This window comes from Aspergillus foveolatus (genome assembly GCF_047715535.1).
Source record: "Aspergillus foveolatus strain CBS 279.81 unplaced genomic scaffold BDW70scaffold_21, whole genome shotgun sequence".
NCBI classification, from domain to species: domain Eukaryota; kingdom Fungi; phylum Ascomycota; class Eurotiomycetes; order Eurotiales; family Aspergillaceae; genus Aspergillus; species Aspergillus foveolatus.
The window spans coordinates 186,122-197,688 of NW_027396085.1; the positions used below are offsets into that span (position 1 = coordinate 186,122).

General features: G+C 50.5%; 3 protein-coding genes across 3 annotated transcripts; 1 reads left to right on the forward strand and 2 right to left on the reverse strand.

The window, feature by feature from the left end:
* The first annotated feature begins 810 nt into the window (after positions 1 to 810).
* On the forward strand, positions 811 to 3,123 carry BDW70DRAFT_135372 (putative sterol o-acyltransferase (APE2)). Its single transcript, XM_073736670.1, has 6 exons — positions 811 to 1,073; positions 1,136 to 1,576; positions 1,635 to 2,336; positions 2,393 to 2,648; positions 2,706 to 2,747; positions 2,802 to 3,123. The coding sequence occupies exons 1-6, from the start codon at positions 949 to 951 to the stop codon at positions 2,826 to 2,828; spliced, it is 1,593 nt and encodes a 530-aa protein (XP_073596411.1). The 5' UTR covers positions 811 to 948; the 3' UTR covers positions 2,829 to 3,123.
* A 9-nt stretch (positions 3,124 to 3,132) lies between these two features.
* Positions 3,133 to 5,179, reverse strand: BDW70DRAFT_135374 (putative nucleotide-sugar transporter). Its single transcript, XM_073736671.1, has 4 exons — positions 4,870 to 5,179; positions 4,732 to 4,808; positions 3,801 to 4,673; positions 3,133 to 3,730 (listed from the first exon to the last, which is right to left on the reverse strand). Exons 1-4 carry the CDS (start codon positions 4,951 to 4,953, stop codon positions 3,460 to 3,462), a joined length of 1,305 nt encoding a protein of 434 aa, XP_073596412.1. The 5' UTR covers positions 4,954 to 5,179; the 3' UTR covers positions 3,133 to 3,459.
* Positions 5,180 to 5,529: 350 nt separating this feature from the next.
* On the reverse strand, positions 5,530 to 10,510 carry BDW70DRAFT_44899 (uncharacterized protein). Its single transcript, XM_073744030.1, has 4 exons — positions 10,099 to 10,510; positions 9,915 to 10,017; positions 7,057 to 9,852; positions 5,530 to 7,002 (listed from the first exon to the last, which is right to left on the reverse strand). The coding sequence occupies exons 1-4, from the start codon at positions 10,296 to 10,298 to the stop codon at positions 5,629 to 5,631; spliced, it is 4,473 nt and encodes a 1,490-aa protein (XP_073596413.1). The 5' UTR covers positions 10,299 to 10,510; the 3' UTR covers positions 5,530 to 5,628.
* Positions 10,511 to 11,567: the final 1,057 nt, after the last annotated feature.

Genomic DNA, 11,567 nt, shown 5'->3' on the forward strand with positions numbered 1-11,567 from the left:
TCTTGGCTGACCGAACATTGCGAATGAATTGCTTCACTGGATTGATCCCGGGGGGCTTGTTGTGAGCAAAACCGAACTGCAGCTGAGGGCAGGAATAGGAGTGGTGGGGATCAAACAACGGGCAGAAACTCACGGGATGCCATGGCGGCGGCCACAAAGATCCCCCGCGGGAAAGGTAACAAAGGCGGAAAAGGAGACTGGAGGAAGAAGGGACCTGGAGATGTAAGAGGGATGCGAAGAAGCCAGTCCACGCAATCCCGGTATAAAACGAAGGTGAAGCAGTGAAGATATGGAGCACAGGTGAGCCTGGCCGAGTCGCTGAGTGACTGAATGCGACCTGGCTGTCCAGCTCTTGGCGCTCCCTTCCTGTTGAGGAATAGCTCAATGTGTATCACGTGCGGTAATTTATTCCTGAAATATCAGGTATGAATATTGGAAGTGTCAGCTGGACTGTGTCAGTCGTCCTACTACGTAACAATTACCGCGCCGAGCGATCATTTATGAAGTGGATAAATAATCAGTAGTAATCAATCATTGCACATGTACAGGCGGAACGCGAGAAGCGCGAGGAACCGGAGTCTCGGAAAACCTGGTCTCCAAGGCTCAGTATCCCGGAATCAATGGCATCGGTTCGTCCGGTCGTATCCCTGCATGGGCTACGGGGCAAAGGTCATCCTGAGGAAACCAGGAGGTTATTCCTGAGTGGCCAAGTCCGCGATGATCCCTGTTCAGGACAGCCCTGGCGAGGACTATGATGCTATGCTATGGCGGGCCCACTCCAACATAAGAACTCAGCCCTGCCGTCACTGCCGTGTCCACCCAGGAAGTATTTATAAACAAGCTTACTCGGATTGTCTGCACTTCTGTTCTGTGCAGAAGTTTCCGGATCAATGTGAGCTGTATCTTTATTTGCATCTACATTCAATCAAACCTCGACCACTTGCCAGGATGTCCTCCGCCGTCTCACACCAGGACGGTTCCGCCGTGTTACGGCCACGTGCTGTTCCTGACGCAAGGAAAGTTGAAGACGTTTTGCTCTCTTCACAAATAGAGAAGCTGGACACCGAATCGAGGTAGGTGCTTGCTTGGGGTCGTGAACTTTTCCTCAGTCCTTCGCTAATGCTTGAGCCTGCAGCGGTCACTCGACCCCTATCCCCGAAGATGCGCCCCCGTCTGCGCATTCGATATCGACGGCCAGGAAACAGGCCAGGGCTCGTAACCGACTTTTTTACACAATTCATTACGTCCCCCGTGTGTCGCACTTTGACCCGCGAAGCGATTATCATAACTTCCGCGGTTTCTTCACACTCTTCTGGATAGGCTTGTTTATCATGGTGGTGACAACGGTGCTGCGCAACATCAAGGATACCGGCTATCCCCTCAGAGTGAGGGTATGGAGTCTTCTGACCGCAAACGTATGGTCTATGGGATTCAGCGATGTTGCTATGGTCTGCACCAGTGGGCTCGTTATCCCCCTCCAGTATCTGTCTAGGAACAACGGCCTGTTCCGGTGGGAAAGAGGGGGTATCGTGTTGCAGAGTATCTTTGAAGTGGTCTGGCTTGGTGTATGGATTAAGTGAGTCCATTCCAGTAAGCCGTTTTTACAAACGCTTTCAAAGCTGACGGATTCACAGGTGGCCATTTATGCTGCGCTGGACATGGACTGCGCAGGTCTTCTTCACACTGCACACCCTGACTATTCTCATGAAAATCCACTCTTACGCCTTCTACAACGGCCATCTGAGCGCAACAGAGCGTCGACTCTCAGAATTGGATAAGCCTGGTTCGCAACCAACAGGTGAGGCTGTTCGGTATCCTGAGGTGCCCACTTCCAAGCAGCCACTACGACGACCTAGTACGCATAAGCGGTCGAACTCAGTTGCACAACTGCGCGACGACCTAGCTACTGAGTTAACTTCGCCAATGGGCAATGTTACGTATCCCCAGAACCTTACGCTATACAACTACGTCGACTTCATCTTCTGCCCCACTCTCTGCTACGAGCTCGAGTATCCCCGTAGCAAAGAAAGGTCGTGGATGGAGGTCGGATACAAAACCCTCGCAGTATTTGGGTGCATCTTCCTCTTGACGCTTGTGAGCGAAGAGTTCATCCTGCCTGTCCTCGCGGAGGCGGGCGTCCGCTTACATGCTGCATACACGCTTTCAGACAAGGCTCTCATCATGGCTGAAGCAATCAGCATGCTTCTTTTCCCCTTCATGATCACATTCCTGCTTGTCTTTCTTGTCATCTTCGAGTACGTCTTGGGCGCGTTCGCGGAGCTAACTTACTTCGCCGATCGCCACTTCTACTCGGACTGGTGGAACTCTTGCGACTGGTAAGTCGACAAATAACTCATTTTGGTACGCTGTACTCACCAGAGATCCAATGCAGGCTCGAATTCTCCCGCGAGTGGAATGTCCCCGTCCATCATTTCCTCCGCCGCCACGTCTACTTTTCCTCTCTATCACATTTCTCCAAGCCCGTCGCCATGTTCATCACCTTCCTTGTAAGCTCGATCTTCCACGAGCTCGTGATGAGTTGCATCACAAAGAAGCTGCGCGGATACGGCTTCCTCGCCATGATGCTCCAGCTGCCGATTATCGCCATCCAGAAGTCGAAGTATTTCCGCCACAAGACGACTCTCAACGTAAGCCTTACTTCCCATGTTCCTCAAAGAACCATCTAACCACGCTGTACTTCGTAGAATGTCTTTTTCTGGCTTTCGATGATTTTCGGTCTTTCCTTGGTAAGGCGATTCCCCTTAATACTGGGATTAGGATCCAGCTAACGTCAGAACTAGATGTGTACATTATACGTCCTTGTCTAGAGCTTTCTTACTTGAATTTTTACCAGTTACTGCACTTACACCTCGAACCCACTCCCCACCTTTTTCTTTGTTCTTCCTTTCCTACAAGCAATATACCCGACTACATTATTCCTTACTCATATTCCCTATCACTATACCTTTGTATTCTAGACGTGCTGTTGACTGGAGTGTGTTGATTTGTTGCGAGATTGTTTTCCTATGGATCTAAAACTGTAAGTTTCGTTCGATTTCTTTTCTTTTTCTCTTTTTTAATGGTACTGTTTCTACTCAAAACACTGTTTACGTAGAGAGTTACAGGTAGAGGCTTCAAGGTGATAGATGTGTTTCGACAAGGGTGGTTTCTCCCATTCCAAACCTATATATGTATTTTGTTTGGAACATTATGACCGATATAATCATATGTATATATATTTGCTCTCGAGAAACACTCGTCAACGAACCGGATTGCAAAGAAAAACAATAGTGTCCAGAACAACCGAGCACCCGAGTACCCAAAACGCCGAATGCCTTATAGCACTACAAAAGTTTGGGTGTAAAAACCGAAAAGACAAGACATAACATAGCAATCCAATGAGGGATAATGAAAAGGAGTGGAAAAGAGGGTGCAGCGAGAACACAATTGCTTAGCGGTTTAATTGTGCTCAATGGGTTCCTCAGGCAGAAGGACCCTTCCTCTACCTTCTCTAGGAAGGCAAGCCTTCAGCGGTGGGCGGACGATATCGTTGAACAAGAATGTTCCATAAACAAGCAAAGCGAAACCAGCTACCTGCAGCCATTTAAAGGTTTCCCACCCTAGACCTAGCGATACTAGCCAGATGAAGAGGGTACGGCAGGTATCAATCGTGCTGCGAGATGTAGCGGATACGGTTCTGGTGACGGAGAGGCCGAAGAAGTTAAAGCCACTATTTGAGAAAGGATTAGCAATGAATTCGGGTGATAGTGGAGAAATATGGAAAAAGGAAGTATTCATACCCAATGCTGATCATGATCAAGACGCTCGAGACGGCCACAGCCTTGTGGGTGAAGACCTGGTGCCAACCCTCCCTCGCGTCAAAATATCCGTACCGTCCTGCTTCTGTACGTCCCACACCTAGGTACAGGATGATGGACCCGATGACAGTCACACAAAATCCGAAGATACCTTCCCAGCCAACGACTTGGAGCGGCTCCATGGCATAGTTCTCCAGTATCCATTCCTCGAGGACGAATTGCGAAGCAGTGAATATCTGAGCTGCGGCGATAAGGAGTACGCCCACAACAGCTCTCACAGCTTCTGGAGTCTGTGCGGTTGTTCCAACTTCGATTGTTGCGGATCGAACAGCTGCTGCTACAGTTTCTTGGGTGATATCATGACCCTTGTTGTCGCCAAACAGCGCACCTGCAAGACCGACCAACGCAACACCGAGAACCACCACGCAAAGTGCTAGCCATTGGTACAAGTACAGTTTACGGCGAAGGAAGAGGACGCTGAAAAGACCGACAAATAGAACCAAGGCTCCGCGAGTCATCTGGTAAATACTTGCAGCCACGAACAGCAGACCGACGTTCATAAGAGTAGTGCCCGCAATATCACAGCATGCCGGCGCTGCAAGGAGAAATGTCCTCAGGCCACGAAGTGGTATGCGGCCGTCTGGCAGTCGTAAATCTTTCGAGGGGTCATTGTTATCACTGGGTCCGTCAATTGTCTGATCTTCGTCATCTCCATCGACGACGTTCACTGGGCGATAGCCGCCGGCTAGCAGAGGCGACTGGTCCTGAAAAAGTCGAGGAGCGAGGTGTCGTTTATAAAGATGGGACATGAGGACAACAAGCCAACAGCCCATCTCCCCGATAAACATCTGAATACTTTTGCCGCAGAGTCAGCATGTCTACCGCCCGACGTTCGATAACTTCGTTGACTCACGTCTGAATAACTGGTTGTTCAAAGAGACGATGGTCTTTAGGATTCGGCGAGTCACAGTTTCTGACGCATTGCATGTCCTTAAATCTCGTTGCATGAGTTACGTCCACTGAGCTGGAAATCATCACCCTCGGCTCTCACCTGGTACTTATTGAGAATGGTATTGCACACTCCTGTCACAAGCATCATCGTGACAAGAAAAGGTATGACCGCCTTGCTCGCCATCTTGTCCGACTGATCGCTGCGAGTATAGAGAGAGGCAGCGCAAAAGGAAGGACAGAAGGGTGACTGTGCTGGCTCTCTGAAGAGCAGAATTAAGGCTTGCTCAAAGGGTCCTTGTTAAACGAGAGCTCGCCAAGTTGCTATTAATATTCTAATATGGCTTATTATAGCCAAAAGAGAAAGAAAGAACCAAAAAGAGCACCAAAATTATCGATGCGCATCAGAGAGCAGGAAAGAGGAGGTAGAAATGGAGTTGGAGCAAGTCGGCGGTCCTTGTCTTATCAGCCCGCGGATCTCCCGTGACCTGTGGGTCCGATGACGATATGCATTGATATCACCGAGTACTATGTAGGAATGGGGTGGTTGGTTGATAAAAGTGGTAGATACGTAGTAGGCAGTAATATGACATTCCGATCATTATTCTGAATAGTAAGAACCCCGAGTGCTCCTGTACTCGGTAACTGTACTTCATGAGACCCATTTTTCGCTCAACCCTCCCGAGAACGCCATTGCTAATAGATCCGCATGAAACACAAAAATATAGGACAATTAACGCCCCCGCAGCATATGATACATATTTGTTGCATGCTTATGCCAAAACTGTCGAGAAGTAGACCGTCTATGGGAATGGTAATAGGCCACGCCCCATTTGAACCGCCATGATGCCATTCCCCATGGTTACATGGCATATATGGCAATACCATTGTCGTCAGCGCTTAGTGTTCCATCTTTGAGATCAATCATATCCCAATCAATCTCCTTACACACTTCATCCTTTATTAGAGGATCTTCGAACCGACCCGGCAGGCGGCACCAATCTGCAGGAATCCAACTTCCGTCTGTGGCAACCGAGTCTTTATTGATCCCTTCGTCATTCTTCAGCACCTCGCCGTCCTTGGGAGTCTGGGTAACGACGCCGGTTTCCACTGAGTCTGGCGTATCCTGGGTACCGTTAAACATCTCAGCGTTGAGGAATTCGTCCATCACACCAAGATCCAGATCATGATCTTCACTCAAGTTGCCAAATGCATCACGAATGGCCTCAAAAGAAATGGCGCTGTCTGCCCACAAATCTTTTGCCATGGATGCTGGGTCATACTCCGCCGTTTTCCTCGAATCTTTCTTGCCATCTTCGCTCAATGTAGGCTTAACAGACATCGAGCCAGAACCTTTGGTCGCTCCGCGAACTGGAGTCAGCTGCTGACTGGACGCTGGAGAAGCAGGCTTCGCGGCCAGCTGGCTCGAGACTCGTCCCATAGGTGTCGCCCCGGAAACAGGTGTCGCTCCCTCGGCCTTCACTTCCTGCTTCGCTGGCAGTGCCGTAGCGAAGCCGAATCCCTTCGTCAGACCCTGAGAATCAGGCTTTTGTTCATCCTTAACCAGAGTACTGAAGCATTGAAGCGCGAATTGGAGGGCATTCTCGATGGGTTCCTCAGCCTTATGACTTTCTTCAACGTGCTTATCGAGATCTTCCTGGCTTTCAAACCCTTGGTAGTAATATTGACACTCGGGAACCGAACACTTGAAAGCGCCATTGATTGGCCTGGCTTCGGCTGCCGCCTGTTTGTTCGCTTGCGCCTTGGCCCCTGACGGACCGGAGACAGGGGTAGTACTTGGATGCGACTGCTTTCTCCGCTTTGGGGGAGGAAGTTTAAGTTCCTGGGGTGGTATACTTCCGGGTCCATAAGCATGTGGAACGCCCTGTGGGGAGGGTGCCCCGAATGGCGCTGCCGGGATTGCCCCTGACGGAGCGGTTTGACTTGACGCTCTGCGGGCCCGCTGAAGGGCCTCTTCTTGTTGCTGAAGCTGCTGAAGATTGCTAGCGTTGAGCGGGGGCATGTTCTGATTTGTCTGTTGTGAATTAGGTCCCTGAGGTATGCCGACCCGCTGCCCGGGCCCTTGGTTCTGCTGTTGGTTGACGCGCGCGATCATATGATGGAACAGTTTCTTGATGTAATTGGTAGTGCCGATCAAATATTCCGGAGTGATCGTGAACTGATCGTTCAATGCCCAATCCGGACTGGGTTTAAATTGGCGCATCAGTTGAATACGCTGATGAATGTCAGTACATTGATATTAAACAAAGAAGGAGCGATGAAAATATACCATTCCAAGCAAGCTTCGCAGATTTTTCTCTTGCCCAGGGACTTTCGCAACGAACTGAACTAGCGCATCCATCCTACCCAGATAGTCTGTACAATCCCGAAGTTGTTGATTCATTGCGGTCCTTTGCTCCGGCGTAACAGCAACTGGCTTGTCCTCTGGGGCATTCTTGCCGAGCTCATTATACAACTGTCGGATACTCTCGGGTAAGTTACTCCACGCCTTCTCTGCAGCAGCTCTACTGATTGTACCACGTGCGTGACCTTGCTGTCGACGGAGATGAGCCTCTATTTGCATCCGCTGTTGCGGCGTCATTGCTGCTAATTGCTCTCGGGTAAACTGCATTGCCGGCCTGGAAGGTGCTGTCACCGGCAAATTTTGGGGAATCGCAGGCTGATTCGAGTTCTGGATAGGGGAAGCCTGAGCAATGGCCATTTCTTCATTCTGTAACTTTCTCTTCGCCGTTGGCGGTGTCTGCTTGGGGGCTGGCCCTTTGGCGGCCTTGGACGGAGATACAGCCTGCGTCTTTATCGCTTGATTCTGTGGGATTCGCTGCGGTACTTGATGCTGAGCTTGTTGTTCCGGCTTGACTTGGGACGTGGCAGGTGGAATATGCGCTTGTGACTTCTGATTCTGCTGGTTTGCAAGAGCCTGGGCTGCTCGGGCTTGGACCGCATGCATATGCCTTTGGCGGAGGAGCTCGCTCAATTGCTCGTCACTGAGGGACTGCACTTGCGCACCCAAGCGCTGACGAGCAATTTGGAGTTCTTGTGGTGTGATCTGCCGCATGTGCGGCATAGGAAATTGTGCTTGTTGCTGCCCGGGCTGGAATTGCTGAGCATTCATAAACGGCTGAGGCTGGCCCTGGAAGTTTGCGGACGCCCAAGAAGGCTGGCCCTTCTGCTCAGGATTTCTATTGCTAGTCTCCTTTAAAATCTGAGCCAGATGAAATTTTTGATATGTCATCAATTTTTGATGATCCAATCCGCCTAGAAGCTGCGGACTTGCTGCTGCCAGTTGTTTTAACTGGCCCCAAGTTTTGATGTTTTTAGGTATTGATGCCGCATTTGGGTTGTTATTGAAGATTGCCGGAGGAAAAGGCATATTATCCATACGACTAATCTCTTCGGGAGTCATTTCCATATTGGACCCGGCTTGTAAGCGAAGAAGCTGGAACTGATGAAGTTGCTGTTGTTGCTGAAGCTGCTGCTGCCGTTGTTGAACGCTCATTTGTTGCCCGGGCATCATCTGGTTCGGTTGTTGGGCGCCACCCAATGACGCAAATTGCTGCTGCATATCCATTGAAGCTCGCATGTTCTGAGGGTTAACCATCTGGCCGTTAATCATCTGTTGACTTTGGCCGGATTGTGGTATGCCCTGCTGCATTGCCATGTTAGGCTGGACGGCATTCTGTCTAGCCAGAGCTGGGTTGCTTGCCATGATACGACGTTGCTGGGTGAGGAAGAAAGCATTCCGCTGTTCGGGGGTCATTCGAGCCAGCTGCTCCTGGATGTGCGGTGGGAAATTCGCGGGCATCGGAGGACGATTTTGAATTCCATGCTGTGTGCCCATGGGCTGAACGTTGGCCGGAAGTTGTTTCGTACTCGCTTGTCTCGAGGACGGGTGGATTTGGGCTGCAGCCTGTGCAGGAGACATTTGCCCCGGGGCCGCCATTGGGCGATTCAACATGGGCATCGCTGGGCTCTGGGTTATTGGTTGTTGCATATTCGCCTGTGATATGGCCATTTGCGCTTTCTGAGCCGCTTGCACACGTTGTGCCTGTGTTGTTTGAGGCTGCGACTGAAATTGGGTTGCTTGTTGAGTCCGATCCTGCGGACCTGGTTGAGCGTTTGGTAGATGTTGTTGTGTCAGAAATTGGGGACTGATTCCAGCATTGTTCATGTTGACCTGATTGCCCTGGGCAAGTTGTTGCCCGACCGGAAACATATTTTGGGTTGCGTTAAATGACTGTTGATTCATTTGGGATGAGCTAGCGGGGACGACAAGTTGGCCAGCCTCTTGAGAGCGTAATCCGTCAGCCTGCTGACCCTGAATATTTTCGACGTTACCAATAAACGCCGAAGGATCAAGTGTCTGCTGGTTACCCATGGAAAACGAAGGATTTCTCTGGGGCATGTTCACCATGTTTTGAAACATCTGGCGTTGTTGCTGAGGGTTGATCATAGGATCACCCATCATATTATTCGCAGAGTCTCCCCCATTGTTCTGATTATTCCGACTCATCTCCAGGCGAGAACGTTTGACTCGACGAATATGATTCATAGCTTGGCATCGAAAGAAATATGTAATGGGATCCATGCCTTTCTTGGAGAGGTAAACCTTCTGGTCGGGGCTCATATTTTGCAAGTTCATTTTAATCTTGCTCATATCCTCAGGAGATGTCTTCTGAAGAATCTGGGTCGCTATGCGACAGACGTTGTCATACTCTTGGGGCGTTAGAGAATTCAGATCGTCGTTAAGCGCGGCGGCACCTCCGGGCCGTTGCTGCGGGCGCTGTTGCTGAAGCATCGCTTGTGGCTGCTGTGGCTGTTGCTGGCGCTGTGGAACGGCTGCCTGTTGACCCGAATTGTTCATGCTCATTTGCATCTGCTGTTGACCAGGCATCGGCGACGGCTGCATCGATCGAGACATCTGCTGTGAGAATGGGGGTTGCCCAACCCCTATCATTCCGGTCGGCGGCCCTTGTTGCATCATGCCTCCCTGCATCGCCGCGGCGTGTCTAGCTCTTGTGTCTCGGATATGGACGAGTTTGTCATTAAACTCTCTGTCGTAATCGGCCTAGAGGACAAAGGTTTGTTTAGAGGTATGACTAAGAAAAGCGGAACCGGAACCAGGCATACCTTGGTGGCGGCTTCTTTGAACGCCTTGACCTCGAATGACATAGCCGCTTGTGCGGCATTTCGTAGCTCGATTTGGGGTTGTATTAAGCGAAGAGAGGTGATCCTGGAGGTTGGATAGAAATACCAGTCAATGACGTTGTGCTTAGCGACAGAGAGGTAGTCCAAAAAAAAAAAAAGAACTCACATCTGATGTACTTTGAATGTCCGGTCTCTGACCGAAACCTCCGCCCTCCAGCCACTCCAAGGGCCCTGACTCTGTAACATCTGAGCAACATTGTTGAGGATATGTTGCATGTCGGCTTTGGGAACACCTTGCATCTGGCCCGGGGGCTTCACTCCGGCGCTCATGGCCCCATTGACATTGGGGAAATTTGCGGGGTTCATGTCAACAACCCCCTTAGCGGGGATCGAGGATAAGTCCGCGCAAGCCTTTTGGTGGAATCAGCATCCGCCGACGAGGACAGCCCACGATATTGGACTTGGATAGCACAAGGTATTCGAAATTCGAAAGGTGTTGAGAAGGCGGTATCAGGATTAGCAATAAGGTAGATTCCAATGTTATGAAATCTGAATGAAAAGCCAGTGGTGCCGAGGAGAATGAGAATACGCGACTCGAAATTGAGTGATGGGCCTGGAGTATTACGAGGGCGAGACGATCGGGATCGCTGCTATTCGAGGGTGAAATGCAATGGCCGGTCCAGAGAGATAGAGGAAATGTGTCGCTCGCAAAAGGAACCAACCCAACAGAAAACAGGGCGTTCGCGCAGCAGCGTCTAGCTCAAGGCAAATTCGTTGGTGGAGGCCAGTGAATGGCTTGGGGGGAGGAGACGCTCTCAGAATTGCACGGGCGAGGGTTGGATCACTGGCAGGGATGTTTGCAGTTACACGGGACCCAAGTGGCTGCAGAACAATTTGAATCGACCTCAAGGCTCATGAACGACGGGGATTTATCGATCGAAGGGAATATCGAAACAGGCTCCAAGAGCGCCGGGAGCCAAAAGAAAAAAAGTAAAATCGAAAAAGAAACGGTTTCGAGAGAGCTAAACGAAAAGCGAGTGTCAGGTTGATCGTAATATGAGGAAGGGGAAGGCCTGAAACGAATTCGGCGGGAGGATGGGGAATAATGAATCTAAGAGCAGGGAAAGGAACAGGGACAGAGCGGGCTGGCAGCCCGGAGGAAAAAGCAAGTCTTAAAAGACCGGTCGGAGGAAGTTAAAAACTTAGGAGGGGGAAGAGAAGAGAGAAGAGAGGGAGGAGAGGAGAGAAGAGGAGAGAGGAGGGCAATGAGGTTAGCAAGCCTACCAAAAAGAGGGTAAAACAAGTTGCTGCCCAGTGATGTGGCGGGCAATGAGAGCCAAGTCAGCCGAGTGAAAGTACGAAAGCCTGTTCAGGGAAGAAGAGATAGAGAGAGAGAGGGAAGGGAGGATGGAAGACTCGGGGACGAGTAACGGTGCCCAAAATGAATGGCAACAAGGGAGGAATGGGAAGATTGGGAAATTGGTAAGTGGTAATGAAAGGAGAGGTGAAGAGTTGATGAAGATGGATCATGGAGGTGATGTGGTGCGGGACCAGCAAGAGCTACGGATAGGCCTGGACAACTCTTGATCTGCTTTTGGTCTAAGATGGGCGGGTTAGTGGCTGTCGTGACAGCAG